Source organism: Macaca mulatta, chromosome 9, assembly GCF_049350105.2.
Source record: "Macaca mulatta isolate MMU2019108-1 chromosome 9, T2T-MMU8v2.0, whole genome shotgun sequence".
NCBI lineage: Eukaryota > Metazoa > Chordata > Mammalia > Primates > Cercopithecidae > Macaca > Macaca mulatta.
Window position 1 is genome coordinate 31631799 of NC_133414.1, and position 18772 is coordinate 31650570.

Below are 18772 nucleotides of genomic sequence, written 5' to 3' on the forward strand. Positions count from 1 at the left end.
TTTGAGAGGCTAAGACAGGTAGATCACTTGAGGTCAGGAATTCGAGACCAGCCTGGCCAACATGGTGAAACCCCGTCTCTACTAACATACAAAAATTAGCTGGGCATGGTGGCAGGCACATGTAATCCCAGTTACTTGGGAGGCTGCAGCAGGATTATTGCTTGAACCCAGGAGGTGGAGGTTGCAGTGAGCCGAGATTGCACCACTGCACTCTAGCCTGGGTGACAGAGCAAGATTCCCTCTCAAAAAAAAAGTCTTCGTAGATTTAAAGTTTATCACATAATTAAATCTGATTCTGAAAAGTAAAACAGCCTAGTGTCAAGGTTGTCCTACAAATTACCAAAAAGAAAAGAAAATGCTAACACATACACACACTTTATGTGCTTAAATAACCATTTTATACCTAGCACCAACCTAAAAAAGGAAATATCTGACTAAATATCTGTGAATAGAAAAAAAAAAATTCATTTAGAAACCCTTAAGTGGTTAATGCTTTTTAAGTTTTTTAAATCAATATGGATTTCTAGCCCAACAAAATAAAGAACAAATGAAAAATGGCTTTTAAAGACATTGCCTGTACAGAAGAACATTGATATTTGTTTGCTGGTGTCAAATGTGGAATCCAATAGCATAGACACAAGGACACAGAATTCATTTGCTTCATAACAATGCTGAGTTTCTTAAAATATCCCAAGCAGAACCCATTATAATTTCTGACATAAAATCTAAATGGGAAAATTTTTTAAAGTACTATAAACTCTAAATCTGAATTTTGAGTAGCAAAAAAGGTAATAACATGCCACAAACACCGAAAGGCAACAGTTAGAGAAGTAACATTTACTTCACGCCAGGAAAATGCTCTGACCTAGCATTTTCCTACATCCCTCGCTTAATCCTCACGTTGATCTGATCATGATCCCCATTTTACAGATGAAACGGGGGCCCCAGGAGACTGAGTACCTTGTCATGGAGCCAGTCTGGCTCAAGTCTGTTTTTAAGCACTATACTACTACTTTTTTTTTTTTTGAGAGAGTCTCGCTTTGTCGCCCAGGATGGAGTACAGTGGTGTGATCTCAGCTCACTGCAGCCTCTGCCTCCCAGGTTCAAGCAGTCCTTGTGCCTCGGCCTCCCAAGTAGCTGGGACTACAGGCGTGTGCCACTATGCCTGGGGCTTACTTGCTTCTTAAATAGAAAGTTACTCCACAGAGGCCAGGTGTGGTGGCTCACGCCTGTAATCCCAACACTTTGGAAGGCCAAGGTGGGCAATCACCTGAGGTCAGGAGTTCGAGACCAGCCTGGCTAACACGGTGAAACCCTATCTCTACTGAAATTACAAAAATTAAAATGCTGGGTGTGGTGGCGGGTGCCTGTAATCCCAGCTGAGGCAGGAGAATCGCTTTAATCCGGGAGGCAGAGGTTGTAGTGAGCTGAGATTGTGCCACTGCATACTGGCCTAGACGACAAGAGCGAAACTCCGTTACTCCACAGAGAATGTAATGGAAATTAAATTTCAACATATAGCTGTCCCTTGAACAACATGGGTTTGAACTGCGAAGTTCATTTACACACAGATTTTTTCCAACCAAACTTGGATTGAAAATACAGTATTCTCACCGGATGCAAAATCTGCTTATGCGCAAAGTGGAATTCTCCCATGCACGGGCTCCACAGGACTGAAGGAGTGTGTGCAGATTTGGGTGTACGTGGATGGTCCTGGAACCAATTTTCTGCATATACTGAGAGACAAGTATGTCTACTTCCTACAGGAAGCGGGGAGTTCTCAAAAGAGATGTGAAGGAATACTGGGAATATCACATTTTAGTTAGAAACAGGATTTTATTTTTAAAAACAGAAAAATCAAACAATATTTTTAAAATGCAATCCATTGATGTCATCATATTTGGTGTGGAAAACCTAAGAATGCACTGACCGAAATGTCTGTTCTAAAAACAAACATTTTTTGATATCAGTATCAACCCACTTTAATGTATATGTAAGAGAACTTCGCTTGAAAAATACAAATATACATATTCAAGAGCACTACCAAATTTTGAAGCTTCATGTATTCACTGCCAACGTATTGTACATAACTAAAAGTCGTTTTAAATGTTTTCTAAACAGGGAGTGATGTGGATATCAACAACGGTTTCATCCTAAAACTGAGTTTTAGCATTTGTTTAGTATAGTTTACCTATGTAGTTAAAGCACATTACAATAATCTTTCACCCGTTCCTTGTGGCTTATGTTTATTTTCATTTTTTTTAGAGAAGGAATCTTGCTATGTTGTCCACGATGGATTCAAAACCCTGGGCTCAAGAGATCCTCCTGCCTCAGCCTCCCGAGCAGCTGGGACTATAGGTGTGCGCTGCCACACTCCACAGCTGATGTTTTAATAAAGTGCCACTGAGTATCAGACTGATCAGACTGAAAATATCCCAGAACTTCAGACCAGGTTAAGAGGGGCCAATGAGAAGATCATGAAAAGTGACATCAGATGAAAGCTGAGATCTGTGAAAGTTTCAAACCAGTTTTTCCAAGTAGTCCACAGACAGTTTGATAGGATAAGCCCAGTTCTTTACATAACGTAGCAGTCATCATGTCTGAGTACTAACTGTTCTCTTCTCATTGGTTTCTGTGAAATTTGCTGTTCTGTTACTTTTTAAAGATTCTAACAAGTTTCTGACGCTTTCATTTGCAGACCTTTTTCTTTTCTTCTTGGTAAAGGACCTTCTGTTCGGAACAGTTGGTAGCAATATGGCTGCCAGCCCCCAGGGCTGATTATTTGATACGGAAAGTCGGTCTGTATCTTTCTGTTGTAAAACCCAGGCACTTTCCTGGGCCAAATCTACAAATTTTTGCAGCTGGCTTTGACTTACATTTTTGCTTATGTTGAGAGCAGTTTCAAATGGATTCTGAATGTACAGAGGAGAAGAGTCAGGTTTGTTTTGCTCCCTTCCCTATAGATCATTACACAGAAGAAAAAACGAGTTACTGTACATGAAGGGCTTAAATATAAAAACCGTTAACTCAATAAAATGTCAAAACATATAAAACACCAGCATTAACTTTACACAGTAAAGAATTTCTTTTTCAGGGGACTGAGTATGTATGCATGCTGGGTGTGTGTACTTCTCATTTTTTGTGGTTTTCTTTTCCCAGTTGTAGTTTTATGAGTGTTCTTTGGAGAAATAACTTAGGCTTATCATCTATGGATGATGATGTCATTGCTCAGAGAAGAGGTATCTGGACTAAGTCAACTGACAAAAGCATTTTTAAAATAGTATAACTTTTACCTGACAAGGTAGAGCATGAAAAGAGAAAAAAATGATTAAAAATGGCAGAAAGTAAGATGAAGACATATTTATTTCTGAGACTTGCTAAAAGCATACCTATTATGGTAGAAAAAGAAACACACAAAATTAGAAACTTTAAATTAAATATATTAATTAATGTTTCCCAAGTATGAGATGAGGAAAAAAGAGCAGGAACAAAGGATTATTCATTATTTATTTAAAACACTAAAAAGTTTCCATTATCTTCCTAGAGATCCAACAACAGGGCTCTGCCACATAAGATAGTATCTCACAGAAATAAAAAAGACACCTGTAATCCAAGCATTTTGGAAGCCGAGGGAGGCAAGTGGAACACCTGAGGTCAGTAGTTCAAGACAGGCCTGACCAACATGGTGAAATCCCATTTCTACTAAAAATACAAACTTAGCCAGGTGTGGTGGCGCGTGCCTGTAATCCCAGCTACTTAGGAGGCTGAGGCAGGAGAATCACTTGAACCCAGGAAGCAGAGGCTGCAGTGAGCCAAGATCGTGCCACTGCACTCCAGTCTGGGCAATGGAGTGAGACTCTGCCTCAAAAAAAAAAAAAAAAAAAAAAGAGAGAGAGAAAGAAAAGCTAAAGCTATGAATCATATGACCAATATAAGCCATTAGTCTACATATCTTTTCCTCTTTCAAATGATACCATAAATATTACTTAATTAACTATTACAAAGCCAATGGTCAAAATTCCCCAATGTGAGCCGCAACTATTTATTCCCTAACTTATTTCATGCTTAGTATCGCTGAGCTTTGGAGTACAAAAAGGGTGACAAACTTTGTATGCTTATGACTTTTTCCTTCTAGATTGCATTTGCAAAGCTTTCTGAATGAATCCTTTCTCCTCTCCCCAATCTTTTATTTTAACAGAATCCATGAGCAGGGTAAGAGGGAAGGATGAAAAGAGAGGTGAAGAAATAAGGAGAAAGTATATCTGGGTTTGTGTTTTATGAAGCCAATCTTGTAAGATTTGTAATCAAGTAGTCAAATGCTAAACAAAATAAACCCAAACAGAGGGCTATGCCAAGTCATCTCCCACTTGTAAACAAATTTTGTCTAGGCTTCTGCCTGAGTTTCTTTTTTAAAAGAAAAAATGTCTTTCATCCCAGGTGCTCAGAAGAATCCAAATCATAAGTTCATTTGCTCTAAAAAAAAAAAAACAAACCTAAACCCTAAGGGCTCAAATTGAGGGAATCACTGAAATCTATCTTTGGGACTTAAATTTATTCCATAGACACAAATCCAGTTTAAAAACAGCTGTATGTAAATAATATTTTTCAGGAAACTTTCTGGAATGTATTCCATATTGTGAGGGAAACAGTATTACACTAAGTGAGGACAGAAGTCCCATGGCATAATAAGAAGGCAGATGCTAAAGAGCTAGCTTTTGCTCTTTGGCATAAAGGGATGACTGATCTTAGTCAAGTCATGTAACTTCTCTGGACATCAACCTCCTTGTTACTAGCAATTACTATAGAAAAGAAATAAAATAACATTCATTAGAGTGTTTTGAAAACAGTTAATTAAATATTACTACGGTGGAAGACCAGATACTAATAACTAGTGAAACATTATTTACCTGTCGAATATTTATGGAATTTTTATTGAAAGCAAAATTGCCGAAGTACTCAAAAAATTCCTTCAGTAGTAATTCTGTAAGAAAATAAAACAAGGACAATCAGAGGAAAGCCTATTTCAATTCAAAAAGGATCAAGTAAACAGAAAGACACTTACCTAATGTTTCTGTGTTCCCTGAAGGTTTAATTCTATTCAAGTCACGAACAAATGTGCAGTTGTTGCCTTCTATTATACATTTATCTTCTGCATCTTAAACACAAACAAAAAACATTTCACATATTTCCCTTTTTTTTTTTTTTTTTTGCCTGAGACAGAGTCTCGCTCTGTCATCTAGGCTGGAGTACAGTGGTATGATCTCAGCTCACTGCAGCCTCCGCCTCCCGGGTTCCAGCAATTCTCCTGCCTCAGCCTCCCGGGTAGCTGGGATTACAGGCACATGCCCCCACGCCCAGCTCATTTTTGTATTTTTAATAGGGATGGGGTTTTACCATGTTGGCCAGGCTGGTCTTGAACTCCTGACCTCAGGTGATCCGCCCATCTCATCTCCCAAAGTGCTGGAATTACAGGCATGAGCCATGCGCCTGGCCTATTTCACATATTTCAAAGATATTTCCTACCTCAGAATAAAAATCTATGATTTAAATAAATTTAAGACCGGGCACAGTGGCTCACACCTGTAATCCCAGCACTTTGGGAGGTTGAGGCGGGCAGATCACCTGAGGTCAGGAGTTCGAGACCAGCATGGTCAACATGGTGAAACCCCGTCTCTACTAAAAATACAAAAATTAGCCAGGTATGGTGGCATGCTCCTGTAATCCTAGCTACTGAAGAGGCTGAGGCACGAGAATCTCTTGAACCCAGGAGGCGGAGGTTGCAATGAGCTGAGATCACACCACTGCACTACAGCCTGGGCAACAGAGCAAGACTCCATCTCAAAAAACAAAACAAAACAAATAAATGTAAATAAATTTCTACTCTATTCTTTATTTAAATCATAGATTTTATGAATGATTAAATAATTACGATTGAATGATTTAATAATGATTTAATCTACAATTTCTTGTCTATGATTTAATGATATTAATTTCCCTATGGGATAACTGATCTCAAATCTTTTTATCTTCTTTTAATTAAGTTAAATTTAAAAAAAGATTTGAGACTAGTTATGCCACAGTGAAATTAACATTACATTTAATTTAGCAATCTAGAATTATTATCTTTCAACAACCCAATGATTCCTAATCAATTTTTGAGGTAATCAGTTTTCTAATAGTAGATGAAAATATAGGGAGTTTCCCCATCTTTCACCAAACCAAATTTCAGCACTATCTCTAGTCAATACTTCATTTACATACCCAATTCCATTCTTACCATTTTCATACATGACACAAACTGAATGCTAACAAAAAAAGCTTCAGGTAATTTCTAAAATGTAGCACTCTAGAGTAACTGGAATTCAGTAATTAAGCAAAACGAACTCAATGACAGCACATTAGACTCAGGCATTCACCTCTTCTACTAGTATTTATACCTTTAGAGGTAATCATTTTCATAAATATACAACCACCATGAAATCCCTGGCCCACACTATCTGCAATAGATAATATGTTGTTTACAAGAGCAAATTCCCACTTTTCAGAAATCTCATGAATGGCTACTTCTTATCTGAAAGCATTTCATAATTTCAAACTGGTTCTCCATCCTTTTTGTTCCATTCACCATCTGACTTATCTGACTGCATTCTGACTGTCTGTATGCTGTCCACTCCTCTGCCCCAGTCTGGAACTACAAAGGCCACTATCCTATTCATTACTGCCTAACTCCCCACCACCGACCTGCCCGCAACGAGCATCTAGCATATAGCAGGCATATAATCAATAATCTGAATGATTGCTGATATTTTATTTTTTATTTTAATTTTTTTTTGAGATGGAATCTGGCTCTGTCACCCAGGCTGAAGTGCAGTGGCGTGACCTTGGCTTACTACAACCTCCGCCTCCCAGGTTCAAGTGATTCTCCTGCCCCAGCCTCCTAAGTAGCCGGAACTACAGGCAAGCACCACCACGCCCGGCTAATTTTTATATTTTTAGTAGAGACAGGGTTTCACCATGTTGGCCAGGCTAGTCTCAAACTCCTGACCTTAAGTGATCCACCCACCATGGCCTCCCAAAATGCTAGGATTACAGGCGTGAGCCACCGTGCCCAGCCCTGATATTTGATTTCAAATGCCTATAATCACCAGAGAGATAAATAAGCCTCCTATAAATTTGTCTCCCATTTTTTGTGTTTTTTGTTATTTTTTTGTCAAGCCCTGGTTACTTGCATAATTTCTCAAAAATTAGTCTAGGTTCTAACATTTTAATAGCACATTTTATGTGCTCTACTATACAATTTATAATATGTTGAAGGAGCTATATAAAATGTGTGTGTGTGTGTGTATATATTTCTACTTAGATCTATTTTTAAGGAACCTAGGCACATGTTTTACTACTTCAAGTAATTAACAGTTTATGTTTTTTGTGATGCAGTGTCACGTCACATATATTGATGCTCTTTTAGCTGCTGTGTCTTTTTTCAGGAACGAATCTTCAATGAAAGCACTAAGCACAGAAGTAAATGTAACAAAAGTAGCAAAGTCAGAAAGCATGGAAAACACAAGAAAAAGAGACGTATGAGAGAACACAGTGGAGATTACAAGAAAACACAAAGAAACAGGGCAATTCAAGAGGAACCAAATATGAAAGTTAACATCATGGTCCATCTCGCCCAGTACAAACAGCCCTCAACTTTAAAATGTTATCCAATCATTTTGAAATCTATACAGTGAACTCTTACTATGAACCCAATACTATGCCAGGAACAGAAGATGCAGAGATGAAGCAAAGACAGCCAGCCCTAGAAAAGCTTGACAACGCTGAGGCAGGCAGATAAAAGAACTACAACAATCTAACAGTTGTTACAATACAGGTGTGTACCACGGGCTTGGAAACCAACAAAGCACTACCCACTGGGAGGCAGAGAGGACGGCGAGAAACGACCTGACAAATGAGATCCTGTACTGGGTTTGTCTGTCTTTTCTGGCTTAATCTTGAGATTCTCCATAAAAAAAAAAAACCGGAGCCAGGGGGAGGCTGGGAGAAGGCCATTTCAGGCAAAAACATGGAGCAATGAAAAAAAGCACAAAACATCAAGCATCGTCAAGGAGTTCAAGATTGGCTAACGCTCCCCACTGGTACACAGGAATCAACCTAAGAGAAGAGGATGAAAAGGAAGCTGATAAACGGCCCTGCACACAATGTGAAAAAGTTTGGTCTTTATCTTAGCTTAGGTTCTAAATAGTAGTTTACAAAGTCCTAGAAGTTCTGGAAGGTATTCTAGGAATTCATGCTGCCTTCTATTAATAAACAAGCAAGGAAGCAAACAAAATATTGTTTTCTTTTAAAAAAGAACAAATTGATACTTTATTTGTATATCAAATGAGAGGTACAGCTTAGAAGAAATGAAATGATTGTACACAAGATTCAAGTCACTTAGATGATTAAACACCGAGACTCAAGATGGTTTTGATTGTTTCACAGTTTAAAATTATTTTCTCCCTTAGGTCTAATGTCCATCAATGTTGAACTACTGGTCAAAATTAGAAAGTATAAAAACCATGGATTTTGGGGGAAAAAAAAAGGATAAGGAAAATGTTGATAAATTCTCCTCAAAATGATCTTCACCCAATTCTTAATATTCATTAATCTAAGACAAGTTATTTTATAGCAACTTCAAAAACCATCTGTGATGGAAGGCAAAAAATGTATCAAATTTTGCTTGGCATTTATTGGCAATTAGGCATCTACAATGTGCTATATGCCGAGACACAACTGTAAAAACTAGCCTGAAAAATTCTCTTACCATATTTAAAAACTACTGCAAAAATTTAAAAACAATCAAATTTGATGTTTCAAGTGAAATATTAAAGAATTCCAAGCTAGTTTTGCCTGTTTTGATGCTATAAGATGTGAACATATTTAAATGTATTTTAAAGTAGATTTGGAATTAAAAACTCAACAGGTCATTTAAAATTTGTCCACGTATCATATTCTTTTCCTAAAATAATTAGTGGAGGCTAGGCATGGTGGCTCACACCTATAATCCCAGCACTTTGGGAGGCCAAGAAGGACTGCTTGAGCCTAGGAGTTTGAGACCATCCTGGGCAATATAGTGAGACCCCATGTCTACAAAAAGTTTTTTAAAAGATTAGCTGAGTGACTGGTGGCACAAGCCTGAATATCGCAGCTATTGAGGAGGCTGAGGTGGGAGGATGCCTGGGAGGCAGAGGTTCCAGTGAGCCAAGATTGCACCACTGCACTCCAGCCTGCCTACAAAGTGGAGCACAGTGGCTCACGCCTGTAATCCCAACACTCTGGGAGATCAAGGTGGGAGGATCCCCTGAGTCCAGTTCAAGACCAGTCTGGGAAACATGGCAAGACCCCATTTCACAAAAAATTTAAAAATTAGCCAGGTATGGTGGTGCATGCCTGTAGTCCCAGCTACTCAGTAGGCTGAAGTGCGATTACCTGAGCCTGGGAGGTCAAGGTTATAGTGAGCTGAGATTGTGCCACTGTAATCCAGCCTGGGCAACCGTGCAAGACCCTTTCTTAAAATAAACAAATAAATAATAAACAAAATTTTTAAAAATTAGTGGACATTTTAAAACAAGATAATAGAAAGTTACTGAAGGACTGCAAAAAAGAATAATACTATCATATGTATTTGTGAAAATCACTCTCTTAACTAAGAATAGATTAGTGGGAACCAAACTGGAGATAAGGGAGAAAGACAATGTAAGTCTTCACAGGCAAAGGACAACAGGGCCTTGACATGGGCAGGGGTACCAGTACTTGTAAGACTGAAGGGAGCAATCAAGATGTTTAGGAGTAGTCTATACCAAGTTCAACTTTCTTCCACTCCTCTTTTTATAGCTTCTACTGTTGCTCAGTTACTGAACTCCAAAAGTTCCGTGATTTTCCCCATGATGGTTTCTATGGGAGTAGCATTAAGCATCACTGCACACAGCAGGAGTGGAAAAGGAAGTGCTACTTACAGGTAGTTTAATGGTGAAGATCTGCCCCATATCTTATGTATCGCTTACCTCTCCACTAGATTGTGAGTTATCTGGGAACACTGTTCATATCCCCACTGCTCCAATAATACCTGATGCATAGGAAGTAATCAGTAAATACTGAATGACACTAAGGGATGAAATGAGCACAGATATTGATGCTGCCCTTTATTTTAATCTCAAAAGTGAGATAAGTGACCACCACTCTACCCCACTGAAAACTTCCGTTTTCCCTTAACCTATCAAATCTAGCTTTATTTTATTTTATTTCATTTTATTTTATTTCTTTAGGCTAGTCAAGTGAAGCAGTGGGAGTGGAGAAGAAACACAGAAATTTGTAACTGGCTGTGATCAATTAGTTGTAAACACAAATCAAGCTTTTTTTGAGGTTAATTTCAAACAATATCAACACTTACGGTGCTGACAGGAAGAGATCACTTCTAATATGGATAAGGGAAGGTAGCATGGAAGAAATAATTTAGACCGAGAGAAGAGAAAGCAGATTCCAGGCAGAAAAACAGTGTGAACAAAGAGCTAAGATGAAATGTTCCAAGGGTAATCACAGCACTGGCTGGAATGTGGGACACATAAAGAGGAGTAGAGAAGAGGATGGAAAACTGGGCCATGTCTAGAGATTTTAAACACCAAGCTACATAAATACTTTGCCTTTTAAGGTCATTTTAAACAGGAAGATTCAAGAAAGCACTCAATCGAATTATCAGGCAGCAATTACATAAGATGGGTAGAAGGCACAGTATGCATTTGTATGTATGTGCCCCTTAATTACCTTCCCTTTAGCGTTTACAATTGCAAGATTTTATAACATAACTTCTCCAGCAGGCCTCAGCAAGGCTGAGGCACAAGAATCGCTTGAACCTGGGAGGCATTTATAAAATCATTTATAATACCAACGATATAGTATGTCAAATTTAAAATAATGCACCTAAGACTGCTTATAAGCTTTTCATTAAAAACACATTTAGAATCTTTGAAACATCATGAAACAGTTTTAGTATCTCTAATACAAGTCTAAACATAAGTTCCAATTTGAAAGTCATCTCTGAGATTGTGATCCAATCAAAAGTTGTATCTGAACAAGTTGTATCTGAAAAAGGTCATTCTAGACTTGGTCAACTAGGGGGGAAGCTCCAGCTATCACACAACTGCTGTAAACAACCTTGCCAACTGATACACAGAAAACAGAACTCTCAAAAAATTTACCTAAAGGTATATAAATTTAGCTAAAGGCATATAAAGGTATATAAATAAAGCTTAAAAAGCTAGCTAAAGGCCCTGGCTTCCCAAATCATCTGTTCTTACGACTCCGGTAGGCTTTAAAAAATAACAATAATAATAATAATAAGTTTAGATTCGTAAGGCTTTGAAAGTCAAGACAAATTTTATGACTAATAAACAAATAGATGGGGCTTTGGTAACACATGGTAATTATATTTACTCATAACATTGGAAAAAGAAAATGGAGAAGTTTCTTTCTAGTCTTACCTGCTAGGGTTTTTAAGGAATCTAGTGTTGGAAGAATAGGGGGTGATCTTCTCTGGAGAAAAAAGATGACCATCATTGTAAGGGAGAAATTTGTAATCCATGCACCAGGAATACTACTTGTTAGCGAATGTGCTCGAGCCCAGCATCGTATACCGAACACCAAGGCTCTCACTCTTGAGTCTAGGGTACCATATATATAAAGGAGTTCAGAACTTGTCAAGGCAATCCTTCAAAACATAAAAATAAGAAAAATTTTCAAATCCCCAAATTATAAACCAAGGGTAAAATTAAACATATACCAAGAAACATATCTAAATATCCTACTATATCTGAATGTATTCAGAACATGATTAGATAATCAAAAGCATTATGAATTTGCAATATAAAATTTAATATGAATGGCTGAATATCAAATACATTCATTCCCATTAAAACATCCTCTTAAAATTGATAATTAAAATGTAAGCTGGGCGCAGTGGCTCATGCCTGTAATCCCAGCACTTTGGGAGGCCGAGGTGGGCGGATCACTTGAGGCCAGGAGTTCAAGACCAGGAGTTCAAGACCAACAGGTGAAACCCCTTCTCTACTAAAAATACAGTAATTCAGCTGGGTGTGGTGGCGTGCCACTGTAATCCCAGCTACTTAGGAGGCTGAGGCATGAGAATTGCTTGAACCTGGGGGGCAGAGGTTGCAGTGAGCCAAGATCAAGCCACTGTACTCCAGCCTGGGAGACAGAGCAAGACTTTGTTTCAAAAACCAAAAAAAAGAAAATGTGGATCTAGGGCCAGGCGTAGTGGCTCATGCCTGTAATCCCAGCACTTTGGAAGGCCAAGGCAGGCGGATCACCTGAGGTCAGGGGTCGAGACCAGCCTGGCCAACACGGTGAAACCCCGCCTCAAACAAAAATACAAAAATTAGCTGGGCGTGGTGGCGCACGCCTGTAATTCTAGCTACTTGGGGGGCTGAGGCAGGAGAGTCACTTGAACCCGGAAGGCAGAGGATGCAGTCAGCCGAGATAGCGTTATTGCACTCCAGCCTGGGTAACAGAGCAAGACCCTGCCAAAAAAAGAAAGAAAAAAAGAAAGAAAGAAAGAAAATGTAGATCTAGAACTTACAATTTTTATTTATTTATGAATTTTTTTTTTTTTTTGAGACAGAGTCTCGCTCTGTCACCCAGGCTATAGTGCAATGGCGCGATCTTGGCTTACTGCAAACTCTGCCTCCAGGGTTCAAGCCATTCTCCTGCCTCAGCCTCCCGAGTAGCTGGAACTACAGGCGCCCGCCACCATGCCCAGCTAATTTTTTTGTATTTTTAGTACAGACAGGATTTCACCGTGTTAGCCAGGATGGTCTCAATCTCCTGACCTCGTGAGCCACCCGCCTCGGCCTCCCAAAATGCTGGGATTATGGGCGTGAGCCACCGCGCCCGGCCTAGAACTTAGAATTTTTAAATCAAAGTTTCTAAACATGATTTAAATAATAAGTAAAACACACAAAGGCTCTTTATACTTATTAGTAAATAGCTGGGCACAGTAGCTGACACCTGTGATCTCAGAACTTTGGGAAGCTGAGGTGGGCAGATGGCTTGAGCCAAGGAGTTCAAGACCAGCCTGGGAAACATGACAAGACCCTGTCTCTACAAAAAATAAAAAAGTTAGCTGGGTGTGGTGTCACACATCTGTAGGCCCAGCTACCTGGGAGGCTGAGTTGGGAGGATCACCTGAGCCCAGGGAGGTCGACGCTGCAGTGTACCAAAATTAAGCCACTGCAGTGTACCAAAATTAAGCCACTGGACTTCAGTCTCGGCGACAGAGTAAGGCATCATCTCAAACATACATACATACATACATATATATATGTATAATTGATAAAGACAAAAAGGCATTTATTGGCTGGGCACTGTGGCTCACGCCTGTAGTCCCAGCATTTCAAAGCAGGAGGATGGCTTGAGCCCAGGAGTTCGAGACCACCCTGGGTAACATAGGAAGACCCTGTCTCTATAAAAATAAAAAATATATATATAAAAGAAAAACAAAATTTAAAAAATTTAATTAAAAAAAATAGGCGTGGTGGCATGCACCTGTAATCCTAGCTACATGGGAGGCTGAGAAAGGAGGATTGTTTGAGCCCAAGAGTTCGAGGCTACAGTGAGCTATGATCACACCACTGCACTTCAGCCTGGGCAACAGAGTGAGACACTGTCTCTAAAAAAGTAAAAATAGAATTAAATTAAATTAAAAATATTAATTTCCTACTGATCAAAACATGTCTTGTAATTTCTCCAAGAACCAACACATGGTATAAAAAATAAGTTAACAGCATCAAGTTAAAACTGTCTCTAAAATGGCATTTACATCCTGAGTTTAAAAAGAATAGAAGAAAAAAGGCCAGGCGTGATGGCTCACGCCTGTAATCCAGCACTTGGGAGACCGAGGTGGGCGGATCACCTGAGGTCTGGAATTCAAGACCAGCCTGGCCAACATGATGAAACCCTGTCTCTACAAAAATACACCAGCATGATCGCATGTGCCTGTAATCCCAGCTTGGGAGGCTGAGGCAGGAGAATTGTTTGAACCTGGCAGGCGGAGGTTGCATGGCAGTGAGCCAAGATCCTGGCACTGCACTCTAGGCTTTGCGACAAAACAAGACTATGTCTCAAAAAAAAAAAAAAGAAGAAACAGCAACTTAGAAATTCATGGTGATTAAGTGTTTTATGTATGAAAATGAAGCTAAATTAAGCTAAAAATAAATATCAAAAAGTATAAGGTATCTGATATAAAGAAAATAACATAATTAGAAAGATAAATGCCATTTTGTCCTATTTTACATACTATAAAGAAAATATAATAATGATAGAAAGTACAGTATTATATTTTTATATTAAAGTTTGGCAAGAAATCACAGACTTTACTCCATGAGTTTTACTTGAGAGAAATCCACAGGTACTTAGGATTGCTTTGTTGGTGAAGATTCGAGTTTAACCAAAACTGCTCTAGTTTTGATTTTCTGAATCTATTTTCAGTAATGATTATTTATCTAACAAATAACATAGTGAAAATGAACTCATGCAATGAGAAGTTAAGAAATAAACTTCTCAATTAATAAATTTTCCCTACTGTGGGCCAGGCTCAGTGGCTCACGGCTATAATCCCAGCACTCCAGGAGTCCAAGGCAGGCGGATCACCTCAGGTCAGGAGTTCGAGACCAGCCTGGCCAACAGGGTGAAACCACACAAGAATCACTTGAACCCGGGAGGTGGAGGTTGCAGTGAGCCACGATCATGAGCCACACTGCACTCCAGCCTAGACAACAGAGCAAGACTCTGTCTCAATAGCAATAATAATAAAAAAATGAAATAAAGAAAATTTCCCTGTTGTGAGTCCAGGAAAGTCATCAGTACAAAAGAACTTATTCCCATCCCACTTTTTGAAGCAAACAAATCACTAGGATAATACAATACATATAGGACGAACAAAAGCCATCCAGTCTTAAGCTCTTCCAACCACTTGTGGACCTAAGTAAAGAGGACATATGTCTAGTACACAAAGTTGACTATATATCTGGAGGCAATTCAAAGGTCAACTTCAAGTTGTTATTTTATTTTCTAAGTATTCTTAGAAGACTTGTACTATAAATAGGCGTCTTTCTTTCTTATTTTACTTTTTTCTTTTTTCGCCATCAGAAATTTCTTCTAAAAAGCAGGCATCTTTCACACTACACACTACCAGTCTCCACAAGTAAGAATAATGAAATACATTTCTTCTCAGAGGTTAGATACGTGAACATTTTAACACAATATCCTAGCACTGTTTAGGAACACCAAATTATCAACAGGTATAATATAAAAGATTTTTTACTTTTCAATCCAAGTGTTCAAATTTTTAAAAAATTGTTACTTAAAAAATTGTTATTCAATTGTTATTCAAGCATTTAAGATTACAAAGCCACTGTTTCTGTATGAGAAAAACCAAGCTATTACATTAGAATATTCATATTTAAAATAATAAACGTAAGAGATCATACCTATTGTTCGTAGTCAAATCACACTGAAATCCAGAGGCCTGGTGTGAGAACCTCACGAGTGGACACCGAGCATTTAATATTTTTTGCACACCCACACAACCAGGGCCAAAGTGGTCAAGGCACTCTCCTATTACAGACAGGATCTTCTGAGTTGCAATTCTTTCTGAAGGAACATTTTTCACTTGAAATTCCGTCAGAAAATTTCCTGAGGTCTGAAAAATAAACACATTTCTAAATAGGAGCTTTTGGTAAAAAACAATTTTTAAATAACCTTTTGTAAAAGGATGCTCTAAATCATTGCTGGCAAAGCAAAACAAAATAAGAAAAAAACAACTCACAAAACAAAAATGCTTCAAGAAATCACAGCCCAAAGCAAACTTAAAAGATCCCCAGTTGCCTTTTGTTTCTCCAGAATACAGAGAAATACGAAGCACTAACTTGAACAATCACTGGTTTTTGTAATTAACTTATGAACTACAGTATATGAATCATAAAGTAATATGCATAGAACCATTCACTCTATAAATTCAGTAAACATATACTTGCCCCTTCCTAGTTGGCCATTATATTTTAATCTATGCTATAAACCCACAGTAGTAGGTAAGTACAGGCACAAGAATAGCGTATCAGTAGAAGAAAAGAGACTAGGCAGTATAAATAGGCTTGTAGATAGGAATTTAATATTTAAGGCTGCAAATTACTAGGCGAAAATTCCTCTTCAACAAATAAGTGGCCATCAAAAAAAATAAACCAGATCCTTTAATACTAAAACTTGCTGGGTGCAATGGCTCACACCTGTAACCCTAGCACTTTGGGAGGCCAAGACGGGTGGATCACTTGAGGTCAGGAGTTCAAAACCAGCCTGGCTGACATGGTGAAACCCCGTCCCTATTAAAAATACAAAAAAAAAAAAATTAGCTGAGTGTGGTGGTGGACACCTATAATCCCAGCTACTTGGGAGGCTAAGGCAGGAGAATCACTTGAACCTGGGAAGTGGAGGTTGCAATGAGCCAAGATCACACTACTGCACTCCAACCTAGGCAACTGAACAAGACTCCATTTCAAAAATAAATAAATAAATTACTAAAACTCAAGTAAATTCACTGAGCATGGTGGCTCACACGTGCAATCCTAGCACTTTGGGAGGCAGAAACAGGCAGATAACTTGAGGTCAGGAGTTCAAGACCAGCCTGGCCAACATGGTGAAACCCTGTCTCTACTAAAAATACAAAAATTAGCCAGGCATGGTGGCACGCACCTGCAAACCAAGCTACTCAGGAGGCTAAGGCAGGAGAATCACTTGAACCCGCAAGGTGGTGGTTGCAGTGAGTCGAGATCACACCACTGCACTCCAGCTTGGGCAACAGAGTGAGACTCCATCTCAAAAAAAACAAAACTTAAGTAAATTAAACATGGATCAAAGACTAAAATGTAAAAAGTTCATCAGTAAAGCACTACAAGACAATGAGTGAATGCTTTTACAATCTTAGAGCAGCGAAGGATTCTGTAAGCATGACACAAAAGAAGTAATATGATTGCATAAAAAATTAAAACCACCTTATCCCAGCACTTTGGGAGGCCAAGGCGGGCGGATCACGAGGTCAGGAGATCGAGACCATCCTGGCTAACACGGTGAAACCCCATCTCTACTAAAAATACAAAAAATTAGCTGGGCGTGGTAGCGGGTGCCTGTAGTCCCAGCTACTGGGAGGCTGAGGCAGGAGAATGGCGTGAACCCGGGAGGCGGAGCTTGCAGTGAGCCGAGATCGCGCCACCGCACTCCAGCCTGGGCGACAAAGTGAGATTCCTTCTCCAAAAAAAAAAAAAAAAACAAAAACCACCTTAAGGCAAAGCACACATTACTACTAAAGAACAAAACAAATAACACATGTCATACAAATGGGGAATGTATGACAGTTTTAGGCAAATGAAAGGGGGAAACCCATCAAATTCTAAAAATGGGCAAAAAAGACAAAAAAAAATGAACAGAAAAAATAAAAATGGCTAAAAGCCATAGTAAAAGTTGTACATGTTTTCTAGAAACTAAATAGAAATTAAAACAGCAATTAGATTTTTTATTTTTCAGCTCAGCAAAGACAAACAGGTTGGTGACCACAACTAACAGGTATAGGAAAACATGTATACACTGTTGACGGGAGTGTAAACAAGGGACATACTTCTTAAAGAACTTGTCCATATCTACTGAAACTTGTATACACTAGCTAACTATTAAAATGGTTAGAAATTATGTCCAAGGAATATCTGCATAAATGAGCCAATTCACAAAGATGTTCACTCACTGTAGTACTATTCATGTGGTACACACCTTTTGGGAGCTGTATCTAGTAAGGTTCCCTATCAACTACTATTCCCTCTTCTAGAATTCATTCCTCCTAAAAGGATGAAGGCTGCAGCAATGTTTATCATGGACATCTACCCCCTTCATTCCGGCTGAATGGACTGGGCAAAGACAGCTGATCTAAGCACTGTAGGAGTGTACCCCACATTGATTTGGAGATCTCTTCTGGGAACTGGTTACTGGGAACCGGAATTAAAGTTCAGAGGCAACCATGTGGCTAAAATATCTAACTCAGAAGCTTTGGGGCAGCCATATCTATACAAGCATGAAAAAGAAAAGAAATTAGTGGGGGTAGGGAGGAAGGAGTTAAGGACAGAGAGAAAGCAATAAATGAAGCAAAAACATGTAGACAGAAACAGAACACATCCTAGGTTGTTTCGTTGTTGTTTTTGAAACAGGGTATCATAGGCTGCCTGTGGTGGCTGTAGTCCCAACACTTTGGGAGGCCGAGGCAGGTGGATCACTTGAGGTCAGGAGTTTCAGATCAGTCTGGCCAACATGGTGAAACCTCGTCTCTACTAAAAATACAAAAAAATTAGCCAGGTGTGATGGTACATGCCTGTAGTCCCCGTTACTTGGGAGGCTGAAGCAGGAGAATAGCTTGAACGCAGGAGGTCAAGGTTGCAGTAAGCCAGGATCGTGCCCCTGCACTCCAGACTGGGTGACAGAGTGAGAATCCAAAAAAAAAAAAAACAAAAAAAAAAAAAGAAGGTATCACTCTGCCACCCAGGCTGGAGTGCAGTGGTGCAACCATAGCTCACTGCAGCCTCAACCTCCTAGACTTAAGCAATCCTCCAGCCTCAACCTTCAGAGTAGCTGGAACTACAGGTACACACCAGCACACCTGGCTAATGTTTTTATTTTTAGTAGA

General features: G+C 39.0%; 1 protein-coding gene across 1 annotated transcript in view; it reads right to left on the bottom strand.

Moving 5' to 3' along the window:
* Positions 1-1816: 1816 nt before the first annotated feature.
* The window catches only part of MTPAP (mitochondrial poly(A) polymerase), a 37725-nt gene continuing 20769 nt past the window's right edge, over positions 1817-18772 (bottom strand). Inside the window, exons 5-9 of the mRNA XM_001083177.5 lie at positions 15543-15754; positions 11520-11746; positions 5063-5155; positions 4908-4981; positions 1817-2957 (exon numbers count right to left, since the gene is read on the bottom strand). Coding sequence (XP_001083177.2) covers positions 2595-2957; positions 4908-4981; positions 5063-5155; positions 11520-11746; positions 15543-15754 — 969 coding nt within the window. The 3' untranslated portion in view covers positions 1817-2594. The remainder of the gene's footprint in view (positions 2958-4907; positions 4982-5062; positions 5156-11519; positions 11747-15542; positions 15755-18772) is intronic.